Source organism: Aquila chrysaetos, chromosome Z (genome assembly GCF_900496995.4).
Source record: "Aquila chrysaetos chrysaetos chromosome Z, bAquChr1.4, whole genome shotgun sequence".
NCBI classification, from domain to species: Eukaryota; Metazoa; Chordata; class Aves; order Accipitriformes; family Accipitridae; genus Aquila; species Aquila chrysaetos.
The window spans coordinates 4348065-4370257 of NC_044030.1; the positions used below are offsets into that span (position 1 = coordinate 4348065).

General features: G+C 36.9%; 1 protein-coding gene across 19 annotated transcripts in view; it reads left to right on the forward strand.

Annotated features, from left to right (window-relative positions):
• MEF2C (myocyte enhancer factor 2C) overlaps positions 1–22193 on the forward strand; it is a 141860-nt gene that overhangs the window by 109274 nt on the left and 10393 nt on the right. For 12 of the 19 annotated variants that reach the window (XM_041121021.1, XM_030004624.2, XM_030004625.2 and 9 more), the window contains 6 exons: positions 1083–1269; positions 2431–2478; positions 17181–17353; positions 18628–18651; positions 19625–19754; positions 20620–20755. In XM_041121021.1, coding sequence (XP_040976955.1) covers positions 1083–1269; positions 2431–2478; positions 17181–17353; positions 18628–18651; positions 19625–19754; positions 20620–20755 — 698 coding nt within the window. The remainder of the gene's footprint in view (positions 1–1082; positions 1270–2430; positions 2479–17180; positions 17354–18627; positions 18652–19624; positions 19755–20619; positions 20756–22193) is intronic. The other 7 variants (XM_030004634.2, XM_030004638.2, XM_030004633.2 and 4 more) reach the window with 3 other exon arrangements.

A 22193-nucleotide genomic window follows, 5' to 3' on the forward strand; every position in this document is an offset into this window, starting at 1 on the left:
ATTCTGAAAACAAGTAAATTAAATATGGAGTTCTAATGCATTTGAATGCCACCAGAGTCATAAATTTTAAAGAAATTCAGGCAACTGCCACCCAAGAAAACCCCAAACAAACAAACCCACCAGCCAACCAAGGAAACCTGCGTTGGGCTTTCTGGGAGCATAGTGAGAATCAGGTACTACATGCCCTCACACACTCTGTCAGAGTGGTCCATAATTTGGCTCTTTTTTGAAAGGGATTCTTGCAAAGGAAGTTGGCTCAGGAGAGGATCCTGCCTTAAAGCATGAAAACAGTGTATTGAAAAGGTGTCACCAAAAACCACCACCCCCCCAAAAAACCAAACCAAACCAAACCTAAACAAAACAAAAAAAAACAAACACATACCCCCCCCCCCCCCAAAAAAAAAAAAAAAAAAAACCAAAACACAAAGAACCCAAAGACTGGTGTGTATCTGAACTTCTTGTATTTGCTGCCTGTCCCGGAGTATAACTTTGTTTCTTTTAAGCCCCTCCAAGCTAAGATAGAAACTTTAAAAAAAAAGTAATTTACTGTGTTGGTGCCTTTAACGTGATTTGGGATCATTCTGGTTGCTAAAGCAACATAAGCTGAAATTAAAGCTTTCCCTTTTGCATTCCACCCCTTCTAATTTTTATCCATGCGATGAAGTCATCATAATCATGTACCTTTGATCTTGCAGTCATCTGTGACACTAGATTAAGATATCACAAGTGAACAATTACAACTTCATGGAATGAAAGAAAAAGAAAATTAAGCCTCATAAAGCAGGGGTTTGTTTTAAACAAAAAAAAAAAAAAAAAAGAAAAAGAAAAAATCTTTCCAGTTCTTACAAAGTAAATGTGCAAGCTGCATTAAAGTAAGATGGACTCATGATTTGAAATACCATATTTAAAAGCCTTGGTAACTCTTTTGAAACTCTTCTCTTGACTCTTGGGGGAGGAGGGAGAGCGTAAATATTTTAACCACCAACTACAAAATATTCCAACTAAATATAGAGTAACTGTACTTGAAGGCTGTTGTGCTTCTGTACTATTCTTGTCTTTGTTTCCCTTTTTTGCTTGTACAGGCTGTTCCACCACCAAACTTTGAGATGCCAGTTTCTATCCCAGTGTCCAACCACAACAGTTTGGTATACAGTAACCCAGTCAGCTCACTGGGAAACCCCAACCTTTTGCCGCTGGCTCATCCTTCTTTGCAAAGAAATAGCATGTCTCCTGGCGTGACACATCGGCCTCCGAGTGCAGGTAACACAGGTAGGCTCTGTTCAATCCCATCCCTTTAAATGCTCTTTTATCAGCTGCTTCTGTGCCTTAGGTCACTTTAAACTGTACTCTGAGAAACAAGAACTCTGTTTTTACCAGTCATAACAGTTTGTCCAAAATTGCTGTGTTGAAAAATCAAAAGAAGAGCCAAAGGGGTTTCTATTCCCAATTTAGAAAATTAAAAAAAAAAAAAAAAAAGTTCTAGAAAAAGCTGAATATTGACTAAGATTAAAGGAAATCAATAAAGGATAAAAGGGCAGACAATTTGCTGTTTCATAAAAAGGCAGCTTGTCTACTTAATTCATGCAAGAACTCACTATACCATAAAGCTTAAGGGGGCAGGGGAGAAAATGTAGCCAACTGAAACAAGTTGAAGCAAGTAAAATAGGACACTCATTACTTAAATCATCAGTCTAGAGGCTAAATGCAGACTTTATTATTATTTATGCATTCACAAGTTCCTTGATGGGTAAATGTTAGTTGAGCTCTGTACTTGAGTGCCTTGTATAGCAAGAGGCTGGGCTTTGCTCTGGTGATGATGAGGGCTCACCTCTGAATAGGATAAATGAGGATTAAGTTCATTCAATCTGTCTGGCCAAAAGAACATCAAGATCCTTAAGTATACCAGGTTCAAAGAACCATCTGAGGTCCCCAAGTGCAAAGAGAAGTTTTAAAAATCCTTACAGTGAATGTCTATGAAAGGCTGAGGAAATTAAAATTAAAAGCTATGTAAATATATATTACAGCTTCTGAGTTAAATTCTTGTCCAGGAACCTTCAGACTATTCCTCCCAATCCTACGTGGAAGCCTTTACTTTTCTGACTAATACTGAAGGAAAGATAGTTTTCAAATGAAGGACTACTATACATAACATTCAAATATAATTGATTTTTCATATGCTGTGGAAGTATGAAAATAAAATGATGAAATGTTGTGTAGTACCAATTTTGTCCTTGGAAGGCAAATGTCTCATACGGGTAAAATTAAACGTTACACTTTTATGACTATGGGTCCAATCCGATGCCTATTAAAATCAGAGGAAAACAGTGGTGGGTACTGGAGCAGGCCATCTGAAGTTAGAGAAAATGTTTTGAATGTTTGCCTGTTACAATTTATTGTGCTCATTTGTAGTATTTCATTTCAACACCCTAGGTGGCCTGATGGGTGGGGACCTCACAACCGGTGCTGGCACCAGTGCAGGTAAAGAGAAAGAGTTTATATTTATCTTTCTAGGTGAACAAAGGACTTCCTTCAAAGGTTGAGTCCTAAAATAGCTCCATATTGGAGGTGGGATATTAGAAAGTGATGGGCATCGGTTTAATTCCCCCAGCTGGGGGATGGGGAGTTGATACTTCTGCTTCTCTTATTTGTAGGAAGAGGCTTGTTTTCAGAAATGTCAAAAATCTTACACCTCAACAAATTCCACAGATACAAATGTCTGTTTTCCTTCACATTAGCCTTTCTGTAAAAACTTTTGGGTCCATTGCATAGCCCTCTTCAGGCAAAACTTCTACTGATGCCAGCGTCAGAAACCCTGATCCTTTTTAAGTCACAGGGAGTTTTTCCTTTGACTTTAGTGGAATTGGGGTTTTGTTTTATGAATTTAAACTTGAGTAAAGATTTCAATATTGAGTCACTCATCAGACTTCAATCTGCTGAGCACAGATTTGATTTCAAGCCCCCACTCTAAGACCATTGCTAGTCAGCAAAATCTGTTAGCATTTACTTAAATAATCAGTAATTAACTTAAGCTTAGTTTTATGTATTTGCTTAAGTGCTTTGGTACACAACAGGGCAGGGATTTTCAAAATACCCATGCAGAGAAAAAGATTAGCCCCTTTAGTCCTGCTCCTATAGAACTAATGAAAACTGTACTTGCTAAGGTCTGTGTTATCAAAGCGATGTTGTCAGAGTAGTCCCCTTTGCTCAGTAAACTCAGTGGTTTGTTAGCAGTGTCAGCAATGTTGCATTATTACAAATACGGATTACAAAAGACAATGGCAAGATTACTGTTTCAGTTTGAGAAGTAAACACATATGTTCGAAGAAAATAAGCTGAGTGGTAAAACATGGAGCACATCCAATTTTACTGGGTTAACTGCTTTCAGAAAGAACTGTATGGAAAAATAGTTGGAAGATCCATTTTGTGCACTATAATCCAAGGCTGATATATATGCCAATTCTGATGTTGTCTCATAAAATTACTTATAAAGAAATTCTGGATATAGTGATCTTTTCTTTCTTGGCTCTTCTCAGCCTGCATTAGACCACCCCTCCTTTTATCTTCATGCATAGATGAGTCACAGATGTTTGTGTGATGCATTTGTAGTAAAATTGAAACTGCACAGCATTGTATCAAAAAGGCACTTTAAATGCATGCTGAAGCTTTGAGGGGTCATTTTGTATTAATTTAGGAGTAAGGAAGGCAGACCACAGGAACTTAGCTATTAGTCTCCTTTGTTCTCAAAAAAAGAAAGCACGATAGAAAATTATAGTTTTGTTAATTATCTTTTGTTAGCCTGCGAAACACAGCTAAAGAAAGATTCATTCTGGCGATGTTCGCATTTCATCTCCTTTTAACCTCTTGCACAGTCGAAACTTCAGGAATGGCAACGGAGGGACTCGGGTAGGAAATTGATTGCCCTATTAAGGAGCTCCCTCTACTGTCTTATTAAGAAATACCATTGCCTCGTTCCTGGTTTCCCTGTTCTTTAAAAAGATGCTGGAAAGCAATTAGTAAAGAAGGCAATGTTTTCTTTTAAAAGGGGCACATACTGAAATAAAAGTTTGTCTACACACGCATTTAGCTTAATAATCCTTGTGCTTAATAAAATCTGTATATCAATATGCCAGTTGAAAATTTATCTTCTTTCTAAATACAGGTTTTTTCTCAGAAATATATTAAAAGCATATATAAGCATAGGAAGAGGGATAGCTTGATTATTTACTTACAAATTAAGAATTTGTATTTCCTGCACGCAGTGTTATGCATTAAGCTCTCAAGCAATGTAACTTTGGAGTAGGCAATTGATTTGAGGGGCATATGTATGAGGGGCATTGCTAGGAATGCATCATAAATATTTAATTGTGTGAATAGTCTTTGTTCTTTATCTGGCAATAAGAGCTTTAAACACCATTAAAGAAGTGTTTTCTAAATCTCTTAAAGGCAGAGCAGTAGGAAGAATTTGATACAGGGCTGAAGAAAGATGAAAAGGTCACTATAAGGTTGAATCCTCTGTCTTAGTCGCATCATTCCACAATAGCACTATTTTGGACAGTCCTCTTTCTTTAGGGTGCAGAAGAATAAACATCAAAAGTTCTCTTTGTTCATCATTCTTCACAAGAAACAGAGACCTCTGTGTTTTCTTCTATTTGGCATCTTAGAAGCTGGTAGCATGAGCATGTGGTTTAATCTGTTGGGGTTCAAGTTTCTGGCCAAATTAGAACATTATGAATTTGCATTTTTCTGCAGTGTCCAAAAATAGCATATATTCAAAATAACATACTCCAAGAAGAAGAGTCTAAAGAGTTTCATTTCTGCTATTACAAAATGAAACTACTTTTGATTACTAACACCAGGCCTCAGTTTCTGTACTACTTTAACAAATTACATTATAACAAATTGCATTATAACTGCAATATCAGAAATGGAAGAAGATTAGTTAAGCCTGTGTTTTGAGAAGTATGTTATTTTGTTGGTTTGGATTATTTTAAGTAATAACCCTGAAATCATCCACAATTTACCTTGGGAGTCAACCCAAGACATAAATAGAACTTTAAAAAGCTGACTACTTCTTGATTACCCTACACAACTAAATACCATCAGTGGTATTTTTAAGTTAAACCAAGGTTATCTCAGGTTCGTTAAAGTAAATTTGTTCTTAGCCAAACACTGATTGAATAGTTTCTATCATGTGATAGTAGCAACTGCCAACAAAATTAGAGTGAACTTCACATTTAGTATAGTTGCTAAATTATAAATACAGCAATGTCTTTGGCACCATCTTCTCAAACCAGAGGCTTTTGATTGAAAGAGGGAACAAGAACTTTTTGGAGCCAAATTGGTATGCTCTAAAACAATTCTAGTTTATGCCATAACTAATATGAAGACTAAGTGACATGTTACGTGTTTACATAATAGGCTATGTGAAAGTTCTTTGAATTTTTAGGGAGTGTAGTCTTTAACAAAACCACTTAACAGTAACTTGACCAGAAATAAATAATGTCTACAAGGTTTTAGCGCTGTAAATTGTGTGAACTCAAGTTTTACACAGTGGCTCAATATTTATTTTGAAAGCCTCATGAAAGATTAAAACTTCAAAAATTTTTCAGTAGTTTTAAAATCAAAATTACACAGTATTGGGGGATGTCTTTCTTTGCATCTGTACTTTATACTTTTCATTTTCAAACTGAGTTATATTTTTAGATTGAGTTATATTTTTCATTTTTATACAGTTTTCAGCTTATGACATTTTGTATTTTATAATTCAGTTTTCTTTTGAATGGAATAAACGCATATAAATCAACAGAATTTCTTTATGTTTTAAACCACTATAAATAATAAAATTGAAGGAAAAATTCAATCTCAAGTTTTAAATCCAGGATAGGTATAATAAAAAATATACTTGCTTTAATTGTTTATTCACTTTCAGTAATTTGTTTCACTATTTGATATCTGTACTGCCTCCATCTTGACATTATTGTTAAACTACAGGAGCAAGTTATTCAAAAGTACTTGGGACTCTACAAATGCTGTCTGAGGGATTAAGTGGTTGTTCTCTTTAAGTCAAGCATCCTCAACCTCAACCTTTAAACCTCTTCCTTAAAATCATTAGAAACTGAAAAGATCAGTAATGCATTTTGAAAAATTCATCCCATGTCTTTTTAATAACTGAATCCCTTATTTACCTATAACTCAGCAGCTAGTCATTTTCTTCTGGAAATTAACCACAAGCTAACAGTTGCCTTCTCATCTTCTGAGGGCTGAGGTCCTGGATCTGCCAGGCACTATCATAATTTGCTAGTGCTTTCCTGCTCCTTTTTCTTTTCTTGGTCATGTACTGACTGTGGGTGAATGTATTATATATTCTACTAGTATTTCAAGCCACATGGGAATATACGTAGTAGTAGGGGGGTTTAATTTACAAGCCCTCAGGGTAGAGGCAATCTGGATTGTATCGTCTCAAAAAAGAATGATTTACTAAAAAGATGCAATCTGCCCAAATAAGCCTACAAGCAGTACTGAAAATAAGCAAAGATTTCAAAGGAACCTAGTTGCATTAGTGTCTTTTGAAAATATAAATACAAATAAGCAGACTAATACTAAAAACAAAACATTAAAAAATTAAATGGTTACATAAATATTCTCCACTGTGCCTTGAAATCATGCTTGGCATAGTCAAGAGAAGATAATTCTTAGGCTACAAGTGTGGAATATGTTAAATAAACAAGTGAGCTTAGAACAATGATTCCCAAACCACAGTTTATGGGCAACCTGTTAGAACTGGGTTTGCCAGGGAGAGCATGATAAGTTGTTGCCCTTCCCTTATTACTTGATGAGTGCAGTCACCCACAGACCTCTGATCCAAAGATTGGGCAAGATGTGGTGCAAAAGTATAGTAAACAATAGTTCCTGTCCAAGGAAGTTTACAGTCCAAAAGAAAGAACATGCAGTCATTCATAACATCGTTTGTGATGCAATAGTGCCAAATCCAAACAATAAGAACTCATAAATTGGCAGGTTGGCTTAAAACCATGGAGGGGGATAAGAAATGAAATATATAACAGCTCTCTTTTTCTCTTCTTCCACTCATATTATGCCATTAAGTGTTCCCTTTTCAAGCTTTCCTCCACATAAGGAGGATATATAGGAGGGGGTTCAGTGTTTTAAGGGAAGTACCTAGAGGTAGGAGATTTGTGATAAAGCAGGGAGAACGCTAGAACTTGTCTGACAGCTGTAATACATAGTATGAAGGAAATAGTCTGTCAAGCAGTACCTGAATTTCATATATGTGTAGGCAGTCAACACAGGCCTTTCCAAAATTAAGTCCTATTTCTGCCCTAAGCAACTGATCTGTTTTATACAGCTTATTCAGACTCTTTTCATACAGGTAAAAATCACATCAGTGAAACTGTGAGAATAAGTTTGAAACCATAGATGCTACTGTCCATGTAAAAATAAAAAAAAATCTTGCAAATGGTGTCATATGCAAAGGTTGGATGCATGTATTTTCAGCTAACTCATGTGATCTCTTACCAATGAAGAGATCCATGTAAGCTCTGAGTAGACCTCAATGAAAATCTGTGAAAATTTGGCCTTTATTAGGTTTCCATCAGTTGTGTAAGTGTTGACTTAGTAATTTATTTAGTTATTCTCTGTCTCATCATCTCTCTAATCAACAGTGTCTCAATATTTGTATTTATAAAAAGACAGCTTGAAAGGATTGAAAGGGAGAAAGCCCTAAGTTCACATGTAATGAACAATTAAGTGAGTCATACAAACTGTGGTTCTTTGTAAGTGGGATTTTAAAGACAGGCATGATTGACTTCGTTTCCTTTATGACAAGCAGTTTCAAATGTTCCTCAAGAATAATTTGGATTCCTTAGATAAAGTCCTTTTCCTAGTGAAGTCTGGGGGAATTTTATGCTTTACATTGGTGAGACAGGGATTTCACTGGGGTTTTTGTGCATTCTTGCTCATTAAGCCACCACATTGCACCGTCCAATCCATATCCTTGTTCAAATTCAGAAAATATAAGAAGGCATTGCAAATCAGCAAACATCTGGATTTCATGCCTATCCTGAGTCCTGAAAGAGATAGCTGATGCCTTCTGGATCTGGAATGCAGCAATGACTTTGGTCTGAGAAAGAAAGCAAGAAATGCTTTTAACCTCTTGAAGTGGGGACTGCAGCCACATGTGGAAGCTCCTGGCAGTATTAAATTAATGTGACCCCTGCCCTTTAACTTTTAACATGATTCTCCAATGAAGATATTCAATCCATAAATTCCATTTGTTCTCCACGTCTCTTGCAAGCTGATTTTTCCTTTGGTTACAGTTGGAACAGTCTCCCAGAAATAAAAGCCAGAGGAGGCAGGGGTGGGTTAGTCACTGATCTTTTCTTTGCATCTGTTTAAATTTCAAAACAAATCTAGGTAGTATTATCTATGTGCAAAACACTTTCCTTTTGTGTGCGTATGTGTTCTAATAACATTGATAAGTTAAAAATATAAGTATATATCATTTGTGTTTAATATATGTAGTCCTGAAATTTTCGTGACATTGAATTTTAAACTATGCATTCTTCATTTTTCAATAATTATGCATTTAACAAAAATCAACAATTTAACATTAGCTATATGTTTCTAAAAAAAAAATCTTAACAGTTATTTCTAAAATTTCTTTGGGGAAACAAGAAAGTACATTTTCAAATAATGTGTTCAGTTTCTAATTGGAATTACTTCTTGTTATGAAATATTTTTCATTAAAAAAGCATTTTTCCCCAAAATGGTAATAGATTTCAAACACCCAAAAAAGGAAATTATTTGTCATAAGCAAATAATTTGTTGAAAGCAGATGATTTGTCAGAGGGTCTCACTCAGACAGTCAAGAGGCGAGGTATGTCCTCTGCTCTTCTCAGGCTCATCTTTCTCCTATATATCTTCAGAAAACATTATATTTTTCAGTAATATAGTGTTCTCTCTGACATAATTCAGGTTTTTTTCCTTTCTTCTGACTCTAGAACAGCTCATATAAAAAAAAGAAAAAATGTTTTTTGCATAAACAGGACTAGAATGGAGCATCTTTTCAGCTAGTACAAGATGAATATACATGCTCCTAATACGCATTATTTAATTGCTTTATGAGAATTAACTTATAATGATAAGAGGCCAGCTAAGTCCTGAGAACATATTTTGGAGAGAGGGTTATCTCAGGCAGCTGAGGACCAGATATGATTTGTGCATCCTACGCATGATAAGAGATCAGGCCTGTGCCAGTTACTGCAAGATTTTCAGAAAAGCTGTTATGCAAGCTAAATTGCAGCTTGAAAACCACCCTAAAGTTTTGGTGTTGACCTCTCTGACTAGACTAAACCTTAGTGTGGAAGATCACCGCATTCCTAGCCTAGAGCGTGGACTAACCTTTGCAAATGCGAAGGGTGAGTGAGGAGGGAGCACTACGCAAGGTCAGGAACATTACACTGTGCCTGCTCCTCATAGTAGCAGCTACACCACCTGTGGCAGGGGCAGGGTAGCTGTTTTGCCATGGTAAGACACTTTTAAATGATTCTCTGATCCCTGACATTTTGTCTGGACCTTAAAAACTTATAACACACAGGAATATAGTTCTGATGCTCATTGTGCAGTGCCCACATATTTGATCTACAGACGTGTAATATTTATAAAGCACAAAACTGAAGACCACTGTGTAATTTTCTTAAGTGATTCGTCTCAATAATTACAACTCAGTTACTGTACTGATTAAGTGAAGCTTCAAGCCAAACAAGATAACTTGAAATATATGTGTTCTGAGATGAGCGTAACTATTGATAAATCATCATATTAGAACAGAATAGTGTTGTGGAAGTGGAAATCAGTGAATCAATGCCATCAGAAGTAAAGATATAGGAAAGATAGTGTTTCTGCATTAAAGCTATATGTTCTGGGATTCCTGAAATGAGGTGCCATTGAAGAATTATGAAAGTAAATAGTAAGATGCTATAATCAGACAATGTAAGAATATAAGCATACAGACAATAGTAACTGTACTGCAAAATTAAAAAAAAACACAAACAGGACCTGGACTTGGATCATCTATTGCTCTGTTTCTTTGCTGAGCAAAAAAGGAAGGAATAAGGATGATCATCTTTGAAGAAGGAAAAGCACTCCCCTTTCTCTCAGTGTCTAATTTGCAACAGACCCTCACTGCCTGTGTGATATACCCCTGTTCCAAAGGTTGCAAGGAGGGAGTCCAGAGATGTGCTGAAATATCTGCCTGCAGCTTGGGAAACCTAATTGCAATAAGAAATGTTTTGAAGGGTCGCTCACAGTTCCTTATGTGCGTAGCCACAGGCTAATTCTGTAGGCAGTCAGGTGCCACCTTTACATTTATTTTATTAAGGTGTGAACACCTAGACTAAAATGGGAGAATACTTAGTGCCAGAACTACTTTAGAAACATTTAAATACGGATCTTATTATAGCAATAAAACATAACCGCAGTGTTGGTGATCAGGTTAGTTTGCCATGTACTTAGTTATGCACTTGACTCAGCAGTAAAGTATTTGCATGAAGTGTAATGGTCTGTGATGCACAGGTCAGGTTTCTGTTCTCGTGGTCTCTCATTCTACATCTAAATAAACTCACCTATTTCTCCATTTGGCTGAAAAAGCGTCTCAGGTTTCTCACCTCCTAGATTCATGGCATGTCCTTAGATTTCCAGAAATGTGTTTTGCAACGTGTTCCCCATTGTCAGGTGGCGAAAGAGCCACTTCTTCACTTTCAGCTTCTGCCTGAGAAGCATCGTCTTTGTCCTGAAAGAAATCTGAGCCCAGTTGCTGCAGTATGGGATACACATGCCCTTTTCCAGCAATAGTTGTGTGCACCTGCAAATACTCCACACAGAGTAGACTGTAAGGACGTTCCAGATTTTGTATGGCACTAGCCCCAGGGTTAGAAATAATTTCGACTACTTCATCCATGTAAACAGTTCATTAAGTTAGCTGGCAGTACTCGACATGAAGATTTGAAGAGGAAGAGTTGGTTTTTAATTCTTTCGTGATGAGGAACATGCCGCCAGGATACCCTGGGGGCTGGGGGCAGCTGGGGGCCGGGAACAGCAGAGGTTCCTGGGGGTGTCAGGGCAAGGCTTCGCAGCCAGGACCCGTCCCACCGCCCTGGCCAGGGAGCGGGGCTGGCGAGGGGGCAGCCGCCGGAGCAGACCCAGCCCCAGGCATCGGGCACCTCCGAGGGGATGGGGATGGGATGTCGGCCCATGGGTGGGGGTCTGGATCAGGCCCCGTGAGGGGAACCCTAAGACTGGTTAGAGGAGTGTTAATGACACAAAATTTAGCAGTAAGACCCATATTGGCTCAGTACGTAGGATCTGAGACTAAGTGCTTGAACCAGCCCAGGGACATAGCAAGACTGAAAAATGTGAGCCACAGGACAGAGAAGTCACTTTTTCATAATGTACTGCAAATATAAGCAGATCATACACACAGTTTTACTTGGGAAATTTGATGAGACCATCTACCTCCACTGCAGTGGAAGCAGTGGACGCCTGCCTGGTTTCCAAAATGAGATCTCACTAACACCCAGAATCGTGATTTGGGATGCACAATATAACCTTTAGCTTTGTGCAGCCCTAGTGCAGGTGGCCCTCCATGTACACCTAAATTGCATACAGAATTAGCAGTATTTTAGTGATTCCCAAATACTGTCTTTTTTCCCAGCGCAGGACTACTGTAGTGCCATTAGAGCCCTTTACATAGCTTTAGACTTAAGAGCAAGAACTTCCCATTAACAGTTATACAACCTGCGTGGCAAGAATAAGTGAGTTAGAGACAGACCTGGATATCAACTTAGTCTTATATTGTTGTAGGAATCTCTACCTTTCTATTTACATTATTTCTAAATGGTTGTTTTCTAAAACTGCAACAAAGATTTATTGAGATAGTTTTCTCCTCATTCTCTTCCCATTTGTCCAAATGTCTATGCGTTCACAGCACTTTCAGCCTGTTTCAGTTCAAAAAGCAGCTGATATTTCACAAGATGCTTGAGAATTCCTTCACACAAAGTCAGTAGGTTTTACATACCACATCTGTCTGAATTGCCTCCAGTAATTCAGTAAAGAAGGTCCATTAGTGTAATGTTGTGGGAATGGGCAGCTACTTTAACGTAAAGATTTTCTTTTTTCTGGGTGAGCATATCTGCAGATTGGTTTTCTTCTACCGCTTGCAGTTAGTAGAGGTCACGTACTGTGAAATGACTGGCATGCAATGTGCGAGTAAGAACCTTCAATTATCTCTTTTTAAAATTATGTTTAGGTGAACACCAGTACAGCTTCCTGGCATTAGTGCTTTATTGTTGGTATCTATTTTGTTTGGATGGTAAACCATAGCCTGTTCCAGCAGTGTGTATGCATTAAAAAAAAAAAAAAAAGTAAGATGTAAGAGAGAAAAGGAACCCTTTCATTGCCTTTTAATTAATTTTAAGAACAATTACCATTCCTCCAGAAAGTTGGAAAATGAACAGAGTGAAGAGTGCAAAACTGGGTGTAAATTTAGCAAAATTTCTATTACTGCATTGATTCTTTAATATATATATTTTTTTGAAGTGGAGGTAAATTGTAGCGTAGTTGGCTCTCATGGTTATATAGATTCATTCTAAATTTAACATTCTTTTTGAGAGGCTTGGTGGTCAGTCATAATGTCATTGATATGGGATGTGCATTTAACATAACCCAGCAAGGAGCAGGAATCCTCCGTGAAACAGAATGTTCATATTCTTCTTGGAAGAATTATGATAATTTCCACAACTAAGAGCATACGCTTGTTAGAAACTTGAAAGGACCATCAATATTTCTTGAAACTTTTTCAAGAATTTGAAAGCTCTTTTCCTATTCAAATTAATGGGAGGTAGGCATCCCAGGTTCCTAAAGATCTTGTAAATTCTCAACCCGTATGGTCACTGAAAAGCATTAGAGTAAATGAAAAAGACATCAAAGAAAGGACATGTAAATTGTGTGTCTTGTTCTTTATTCTTCTAGGACTACCATAGAGGTTTTTTCATTCAGTATATTTTTGTATCTTTGAAATCATGAATTAAAAAGCAACAAGTAGGGACATGACAGGTTCAAAACTTTAAGAAATCAAAATACAAAAATTTTCCAGTTTTTCAAGACTTAAAGACTTTGAGTCGTGACAATGCTGTTCAAGAACGTTGAGAGATACAGAAATAATTTATTCTTTCCTCATTTGTGTTGCCTTAACATGTGGAAAGTTTCCTGGCTTAATGCTCAGTACAGAGTTATTGCCCTAACTCTGAGAATATCAAGAATTGCAACCACTTTGCAACCACTATAACACCAATGACCAAAACTACATATAAGGTACAGGAGTTACTAATGGGGGGTGAAAGAAGAGAAGTAAACTTTGTTCTCTGTCCTGTCCTGAATAAATTTGTGCCCTACTCGTGCCCTTAAATTCCTACAATATGTAAGTGACCATTTAAGACAGTAGTACATGAATTTGTAACATAGTTCAAATCATAGTTTTCCATGAGTAAATGATTTTTTTTTAAAATAATTCTTCTTGACTGACTAACTACTGGTGCACAAAAATAACTTTTCTGGATGTTTTTTAAAAGTGATATTGCAGGGACTAATCATGCAGTCTGTACTTGGACAGAATTCCTTCTAAAGTCAATGGCACTTGTGCCTAAATGCAGAATGTGGGACCATGCCCAAGAAGAGCATTCTATGCTCGGAAAGCATTTGTCTTTATATTCTGCCATTAGTCCAAATACAAAGTCTGGCACTGCATTTCATGACACGTGCTGCTCCACTAGTTCTGTCTAGAAACAGGCTTTTTTCTGTATAAAATATTTTTACCCTTTCAAGTCAGTATAACAAACAACACGAGGAAAAATAATTTTCTCTGAAAACTTCTTGAATTGAAAATGCTCTACATTTACAAATTCTGACATATGCCCTTTAAAACTTGTGTATCTACTGTTTTTATTTTCATTATACATTACAAGTTATATCCGTAATGTTTAAAAATGTTCTATTCCAGCAAAAATATGGCTTTTAACCAAATAAAAATGTAAAGCCAACTTGCTCTAAAATCCATCTGTTTTTCATTTTCCTATAATCTATAATCAGGAAATCCATTCATACATGACATATAATTTTTGCGCTTTCAAGTGGATAGTGGAATGTGATGTTCTGCATACAGTCACATCTAAATTGATAATTGTCCAGGCAGAGTGTAATTTTAAAGTATAGGATGAAGGAAAGTTTAATTTGTATATTAGAAGTCTTATACATTTTTTTGCCTCTGAATGTAAATGAAGCCATTCTCTTCAGTGGATTTGTCTGAAGGTGGGACAGCCGCCTCAGAGCAGGCCACAGCTTTCTGAGTAAAGAGGATACGGCTTAAAGAGCTGGTTTGAATGCAGACTCTTCTTAACTGTAAACCACATGCATGCATTCATCACTGATTTTCAAATGATGGGTTTCTGTATCATTGGTTTAAGGTCCACAGTCTTACATTCCTGAATCCGCATTATACCAAAAGAATAACAATTTGGTGGCTGGAAAGAGGAATGGTTATTATATGGCTCCAAAATGCTAGCTGGCATAATATGCCATGAACAGCAGAAATCTACTGGTAAAGAGAAGATTGCAGTAGTTCTTAAAAATAATTTGATGTTCTAAAAATATAAATGTAAGAAATGTTATCACTGTTCAAAATATTTTACATCAGTAGGTAAATAATATAGACGTCAGACAAAAGTTTCTGAAGAGTAAAGTTTTATACAGATGTATTCTTTCTCTTCATTTTTAATAGTAAATTATACTAAGTAACTCTGGTGTAGAAAATAGGAATTCTTTCTTGTAAAGGTTTCTATTCTCAAAAAATCACAACTATAGAAAGAAACATACAGGTTACAGTGCATGCTGTTTCATTACATATCTTAGGTTGCGTATCATAGAACTAAAAAAGATATACTGCTTCTTCAAACAGCTTCATTTTCACTCGCTGAGCAAATGCTTGTCATACAACAGATTTCACAAGGCAGTTTTACTTCCTTTTGGTAAAATAGCTCCTGTATGAAACCAACACCAGAGAAACTCTGCTTTTGCTTCAGTTTCTTCTCTTGATCCCTTCTCCGTGTCATTAGTTTTTCAGTATTCAGTTTGTAAAAGATCAACTTTTAAAAGGCACTGTAGTTTCTAGAAGAAAATATTGTTGTATATTCAAAATGCCCCTTCTAATTTCACTGCCTCTAGTAACACATAGCATTAATTGGAGCACAATATGTAGCAAATCCATGTTAAGAGAAATTGTTCATTTAAAAAAAAGCCTACTGACACAAAATGGAAAATTCTTGACAGTGTTCTGCTATTTTAGCTTGATAAGTGTAAAATACACTTTTTTCATTAACTCATTTTATCTCACTGACTGTAAGATATTATTAAGGAAATAAACAACAAGATTAACTATGAAAAATATTTTAATCCAAAGTCTCTGAAGTGATCTGAGTGCTTCTAAGTTTTCATCTTAATTCCTTTTCACAAAGGCTTGGGAGATTACCATAAAAAGCATGAGAAAAAACAAGCCAGGCCAGACCAGTGACTAAAGGTACCCCACAAATATGGAAGTCGAGCCTTTTGTGATACTTTTCCTGTGTTCTAAGCCTAGTGTTCACAGTTCAGAGTCTTCCACAGCCTGAAGTGGTGTTTTTGTATTAATAGCCTTTGACAGATTTTTTTCCCATGGATTTGCTGATCTGATAAATACAATTAGCTGATGTGCTTGCGGATTAAAAACTTGAGTTAATGTTAGTCATGCTTGGACACATTTCATTGTCCTAACCAGAAGATAGGTTCACTGTCAGGTACTGTCATTTTTATGCCCACCTCATAGACTTTGTGAAATTCAGTTCCATAATCCATTTATGTCCTTTAGGGCTGTAAATCCCATTTCACGTGTGAAAAAAGGTGAGATACGGAGTTCTTCACTGACTTTGGGACTACAGAGGAAATTTGAAGGTGCAGGGCTTCCAACTCAGAGGGCTCTGCCACACTGGCTAGCTCATCTTCCTACACTATTTCTAGGTTCTGTGTCGCAGCTTGCAAGCTGTGAACAAAAGATGAGCATGGAACAGAAAGTCTCCCCTAGCATTTGTTTTCTCGGTATTTATCCATGAAAGTTGTCTCTTTCTTTACTAGTTTTTATGCTATTCCCTCTCTACAACCGGGCAGTTTCTCTGTCTCTCTTGAGCCTGTGCAGAGAGAATTTCAATGCTACACCACAAAGTCATCTCTTTCCCCAGATGTTGTGTGGGTAAGAGGTGAAATTAGGCAGATGAAATAAGAAGGTCTCATTTTTAGTGGAATGGTAGGTCAGTAACCTTACGGATATACAGTTGTCAGTACTACATGGTGAGAGAAGGAAACCCTTTTCTGAAAAAGGCAAATGAAGCATTTGCCTGTCAGAATTGTTCTGGGGCCTGGAGAAAGCAGCAGAGAGATGAAGATGAAAGATACAGTGGTATTTTCCAAATAAGGTTATGCTCTTGCTCCCATTGACTTTAGTGTTGACAGAATCAGGTCCAAAAAGTGTGGTGAAAGAGAGCCAAAAACATTTAAGAATCTTCCTAGTCCTCCCCCTGCCTTTTCTGGAAATTATAGCCTTGCTATACTCATCCTTTGTTTAAAAACAAAACAAAATCATGACCTGGAAAGGGCTGAGTCAGGCAATGCAGAATCCTCTCTAGTTGTCGAGAAAACACAGCATAGCTTTGACATTTTTTAAGCCATAAGTTTGTCTGACTTTCCTGATTCACTTGTAAGGCAAATGTTAGATTTTGGCTGCTTTTAAGTGCACAGTATATTGTGCTGTATACCACAGTGCTGTAAACAGAGTCATATAAATCGAGTTAATTTCAGCACATCACTGAGAGGTTGGCTGCCGTGAGAGAAAGCATTTTAGAGTACTTGTTCCAAATATGGCATGTGTTGTATTTTTCTATAAAGGTACATTATATGACACAGGTATTTACCTTGCTTTGTTTTATTTGCCATTTTTAGTGTTCAGTCTTAGGAAATACATTAGAGTTTATAATCCTTCTCTCTCTTTTTTCTTTTCTTTTTTTTCTTTTTTTTTACCTAAACAGGGAATGGATATGGCAACCCCCGCAACTCACCAGGTCTGCTGGTCTCACCTGGCAACTTGAACAAGAATATGCAAGCAAAATCTCCGCCTCCAATGAATTTGGGAATGAACAACCGTAAACCAGATCTCCGTGTGCTTATTCCACCTGGCAGCAAGAATACAATGCCATCAGTGGTAATGCATTTTCAAATATTCTTTTATCTCCTTCAGATAAGAGATGTTTAGGAATTTCAAGGCCTGCTCCAGCAACTAGTATCAGCTGAATAACTTTCCATGCTCTTGCTTGTTTGGTCTTTCTGTCTAACCTTAAGGCTTGACATCCAGCTGAGGATGTAGGCAGAGCCTGTTCAATTGCTTTTATGAAGTCATATTTACTTCCTCCCTTTTTTCTATTGAGTTGCAAAATAGGAACTGTGTCCTGCACAGCCTAAACTTCTGCACTCTCTTTCCTAGTAGCTGGAAGAGCCTTTCCTGGATTTGTTATGAAGGCTGAATTTAACCCTGAGTATTCCTAACCTGCTATGTTTTTCTTAAATATTTAGCCACACAGACTCTCAGCAGATGGCAGATTAACTACAATTAAATTAATGTGAACTCTATCATTCTGAGCTTCAAAGGCCAAATTTTGTAATAATAAGAGGTAGTAAATAGATAGAGCAGGACAAAAAGGAGCATGAAGCTGCTGTATCTCCTGCCAGGATCAACGAAATTTAGGCAGGCTATTATGCTAGAAGGTTAAATCTTGAAGGTGTCGTGTGCGTATCTTGTAGTTCCCTTCCGAAAGTCAGTTAGTGGTTGCAAGTAAATCATTCATGAGTGATTTAACGTTAAAAGTGAGCTTAATTTAAAAAGGATCTTGATGCTAAATTTAAGTGACACTATAAACACATTTTTCCACTATGTAACAGACACTATTAAAACAACTTCCAAGTTAGTTACTTGACCTTGACACATAATAAATTAACTTTGAACATCAAACTAAAACCCCCCCATAAGTGTGATGCTGCCCTCTGAGAGGATAAGTAACAAATGGTTTCCTACAGGGCAATGCTCAAAGTTGACCAAGGCAGTGACAAGATGTCTGCATCAAATGATTTATTCCAAGGTCCTTAAAACTGATACTTTCCAAGGGATTCTGTGAATGGTCAGGTCTCCTGAAACCAGGTATAGTGACACAGTCTGCAGCCACTGGGGCTGTAGAAGAACTAATGACTTCTTAGAGAAAGTTTTGTGCTGAAAACCAGATAGATTGCCCTCGCAGCTGAGACAAACACCCCGTTAGAAGGACAAAGAAGAGATCTGTGGAGTGTTATTTTTCCAAACTATGCTCAGACAGTGTTTAATTTGCTGCCCTTATCAGATGAAGCTATTCCCTAGCCTAGAAATCTGAATCCTAGGAAAAATATTTATATTCACTAATTTTTAATGCTCCTTTCCTATGCACTCAGTCTGAGGATGTTGATCTGCTTCTGGTAAGTGGTAGTGATGTTCATCTTAATAACAAGGGAAAGAAAAACAGTTATTTTGTATGATTGATACTTCTGTAGGTGAGGTGTTGGTTGAAATAAAATGGAAAACTTTACCATAACTATTTTGTGAACTAAGAGGTCATCATAATTTTTGAAATACAGCAGTATGGAAGGCCAGGTGCAGCTCTTGCACATATTCAAATTATGCATGCTAGAATAAAGCTTTCTTGTTGCTGGTGCTTCGAGAGCATGTGAACTTGTGCCGTTGAAGATGGTGCAGCCTTATGACATTTTTTTTGGTGGTTCTCTGGCCATTTTATCCTGCCACTCACAGGACTAGCGTTCTCTAGTGCAATTTTTACAGTGCCACATCTAGTACCCCAGAGTTATAGATAAGGGTGTAACTGCTGTGCTACCTAACACTCTTGGAGTTTGTTCATTGAAAAAAAACCGAAGTAGTCAGAGCACCATCTGCTGGTAAGAGTTCAGGGTTCAGCAATCTCGGGGTGTCCCCCACTTTCAAAGCACAATAAAATCCAGTAGGGCTAGGCTTGGGGCTTTTTTCTTTTGCTTTTTGTTTTTCTTTGGTTTTTTTCTTTTTTTTTTTTGCCTTTTTTTTTGTTTGGTTTTTTTTCCCCATTTGAGTGAAAAGGAAAACAATGGGAATAGAGTTTACATATTTCATTAGTTTTTCACACGATCTGTTCTTCTACCCACAATAAAAGCAATCTTACTTGTTACTAGTTCAGTTACCTAGGAGATACTGATGTAATGGGTTACTATGGTGACAACTGGTCTCTTGAAGGCTTGTAAATGATAGGGTTGGCAGAGTTCATAAAAGCCACATGTTAAATGATTAATTTCTAGAAATTTGTATCACCCTGTATTTCTCATGCAGACAACATACCCAGAAAGCTAATACACTCAACTGACTTAAAACTAGTCAATAATATGTTTATTTTACTTACTTTAAAAGAATCAGAGGATAAATAACTCCCAGTCTGCTCAGTCATTGGCTACTCCAGTGGTTTCCGTAGCAACTCCTACTCTACCAGGGCAAGGGATGGGAGGATACCCATCAGCCATCTCAACAACATATGGTACTGGTAAGTATGGGTGCAAGATGTAAAGGGTGGGGGAGGGAGCAAGATGCTGACAAATGTCTATCAGCGTACTAAGGAATTAGCTAATGTTTGTTGGGAGAAACCGAAAAATTCATAGCTGATATGCTTTTGCCCTGCATTTACTTATTCTGTATCTGTCACTAACTTCAGACAGACCTGTTTTGTTTGAATGGTAAACTGCTTTGATAGCTTTCCTCCATTGACTTTGTTAAAGAACATAAGTTAAAAGACATTTCTTAATCCTCTTAATTCCACAGGTAATTTCATGTAGCTGAGTGCACCTTCCTGAAGTCATAAGGGTAGTGGGAGCAAGCAGCTTCACTGGCTTCAAAACAGAGTTCAGTAACTTTGTGGGCTATCACAGTTACCTGGGAGAGACTAGAAATGAAGCCTCAAGAGGTCCTTCCCAGTTCCCATTGCACATTGCTGCTGTATAGAGCATGCTGGCATACAGATCCAATGCTCTTAGAGAAGACATGCGTTGTTCAGGCACAGGCTGCCAGCTAGGTTCTGCAAGGAAGACTGTAACCAAAATGTTATGGTTTTCAAGTCTTTGAGAATGCATCTGTAATTATGGTGGGTATACAGGCTAAGAATGCTTTGGATCTTCTGGATCCAGAAAAGCCCTGCTAAATTATAGAATAATTATTAGTGCATTATTTGCTCCCAAGTTAATGAGTTGAGGAAAGAGGAAGGTATACTTTTTCTGCTGCAACTTAATGTGATTGGTGTAATTAAAATTAAAAGGCTTATAAAGTGACACGTGAAAATTACGATGCTAGTTATTGTTTAATTGCTTCCTCTTAAATTCTCTTTTAATTGTTGTCTTTTCTGTTTTCAAATCTAGAATATTCTCTGAGTAGTGCAGATATATCATCTCTTTCTGGATTTAATACAGCCAGTGCTCTTCATCTTGGTTCTGTGACTGGCTGGCAACAGCAACACCTACATAACATGCCACCATCTGCCCTCAGTCAGTTGGGGTAAGTAGTGTTTTCTTTATTTTATTGTTCTACAGTGACTTAAGTCTACCCAGTAACCCCAAATCTGAAATACATCAAGACAACATATCAGTACATATTCACTATGTGTAAGCATTCCATTTCCAAAAACTGGAACAACGTATTTCATGAGAAGTTTTTTGGGTAGCTACAATGAAATATTCTGTGTCCGTGACATTTTCTCAGTAGTGTAGTAAAGACTACTGTTCCTGTTTTATGCTGTATTTCTTTAAATAGCATTTTATTTCACTCCTAAAGACCAAACTAAACACTTGCATTGTGCTGTTGCTGTATTTTGCCATTTATGCTTTTTATTTCCAGTTACTATAGCACAAACATTTACAGTAAACTTGAAAAATTTCTAAATATTTTTAATCAAGTAAGAAGAGTCACATCATGATTTGACCTGAGATTAAGCCTTAACCTTATATGATAATCACATACTCCTTTCTGCTCAGCTCTGACATTGAAGTTTAATTTCTTTGGCAATGTTTTCTACAAGCAAATAACATAATTAGGCCTAAGAACTGTAAGCCCACAAAACTCATTGTGATTTGCCGGTGTTGAGGAGGATAGGTATCCATGCCCTCTAGTGGCTAATTTCAAGACATTTATTCAAGGTTGATGAAGCACACTGCTAAATCATTTCAGGATTTTTAAAAGTGTGAAAATTCACACAGGGAAATCACCTAATGCATTCTTGAAAAAAGCAGCCTATTGGCTTATTGAAGTGAACTTTAAGAGTATGATTTTCAAAAAAACCGGTATCTGCAATTTCTATTGATAAGACTATAGGCATTCACCAGCACATCACACATACCCTAAGGTATGGCTAGACACGTTTGAATTGTAAAAGTTTTCATTAAAAAAATAGAAGCTGAAAACAGCTGGAGTGTATTTATGAGGAGAAATTTAATTCACATGCATTTGAAAAGTAAACTCCTTTTTTTCTTTTTTTTTTGGTGGGGGGCGGGTGGAGAAAGAGGTAGTGCACATATGCACTAATTTTTTTGCAAGATAGTTGCCATAATGTGAAACTATTTAATACTATAAATGTGGCTTAAACTTCAAAATTCTCCTTCTAATTTATCTGACCACTTTTTGTAACTTACTGTAATTTCTTTACCATATATAGATGGTTTGGGTTTTTTAAGGACCACTATACAAGTGTTTCAGAGGAAATGAAAATTTTTTAAACCGCATTTCTATATAAAGAAGCATATATAGATACTAACTACATAAAAACATACAACTGAAATAGTTGCTGTGCTAGAAAAAATAGTCTTAATACCTTTCTCTTACACTTCTATATTCTTTTTGAGTTTGCACTGTTTCTGGGGCAACATTCAGGCTAACTATACAACTAAAGACATAAAGTCTCAAATAAATTGAAAACTCACGTGTTAGATATCAATGTATA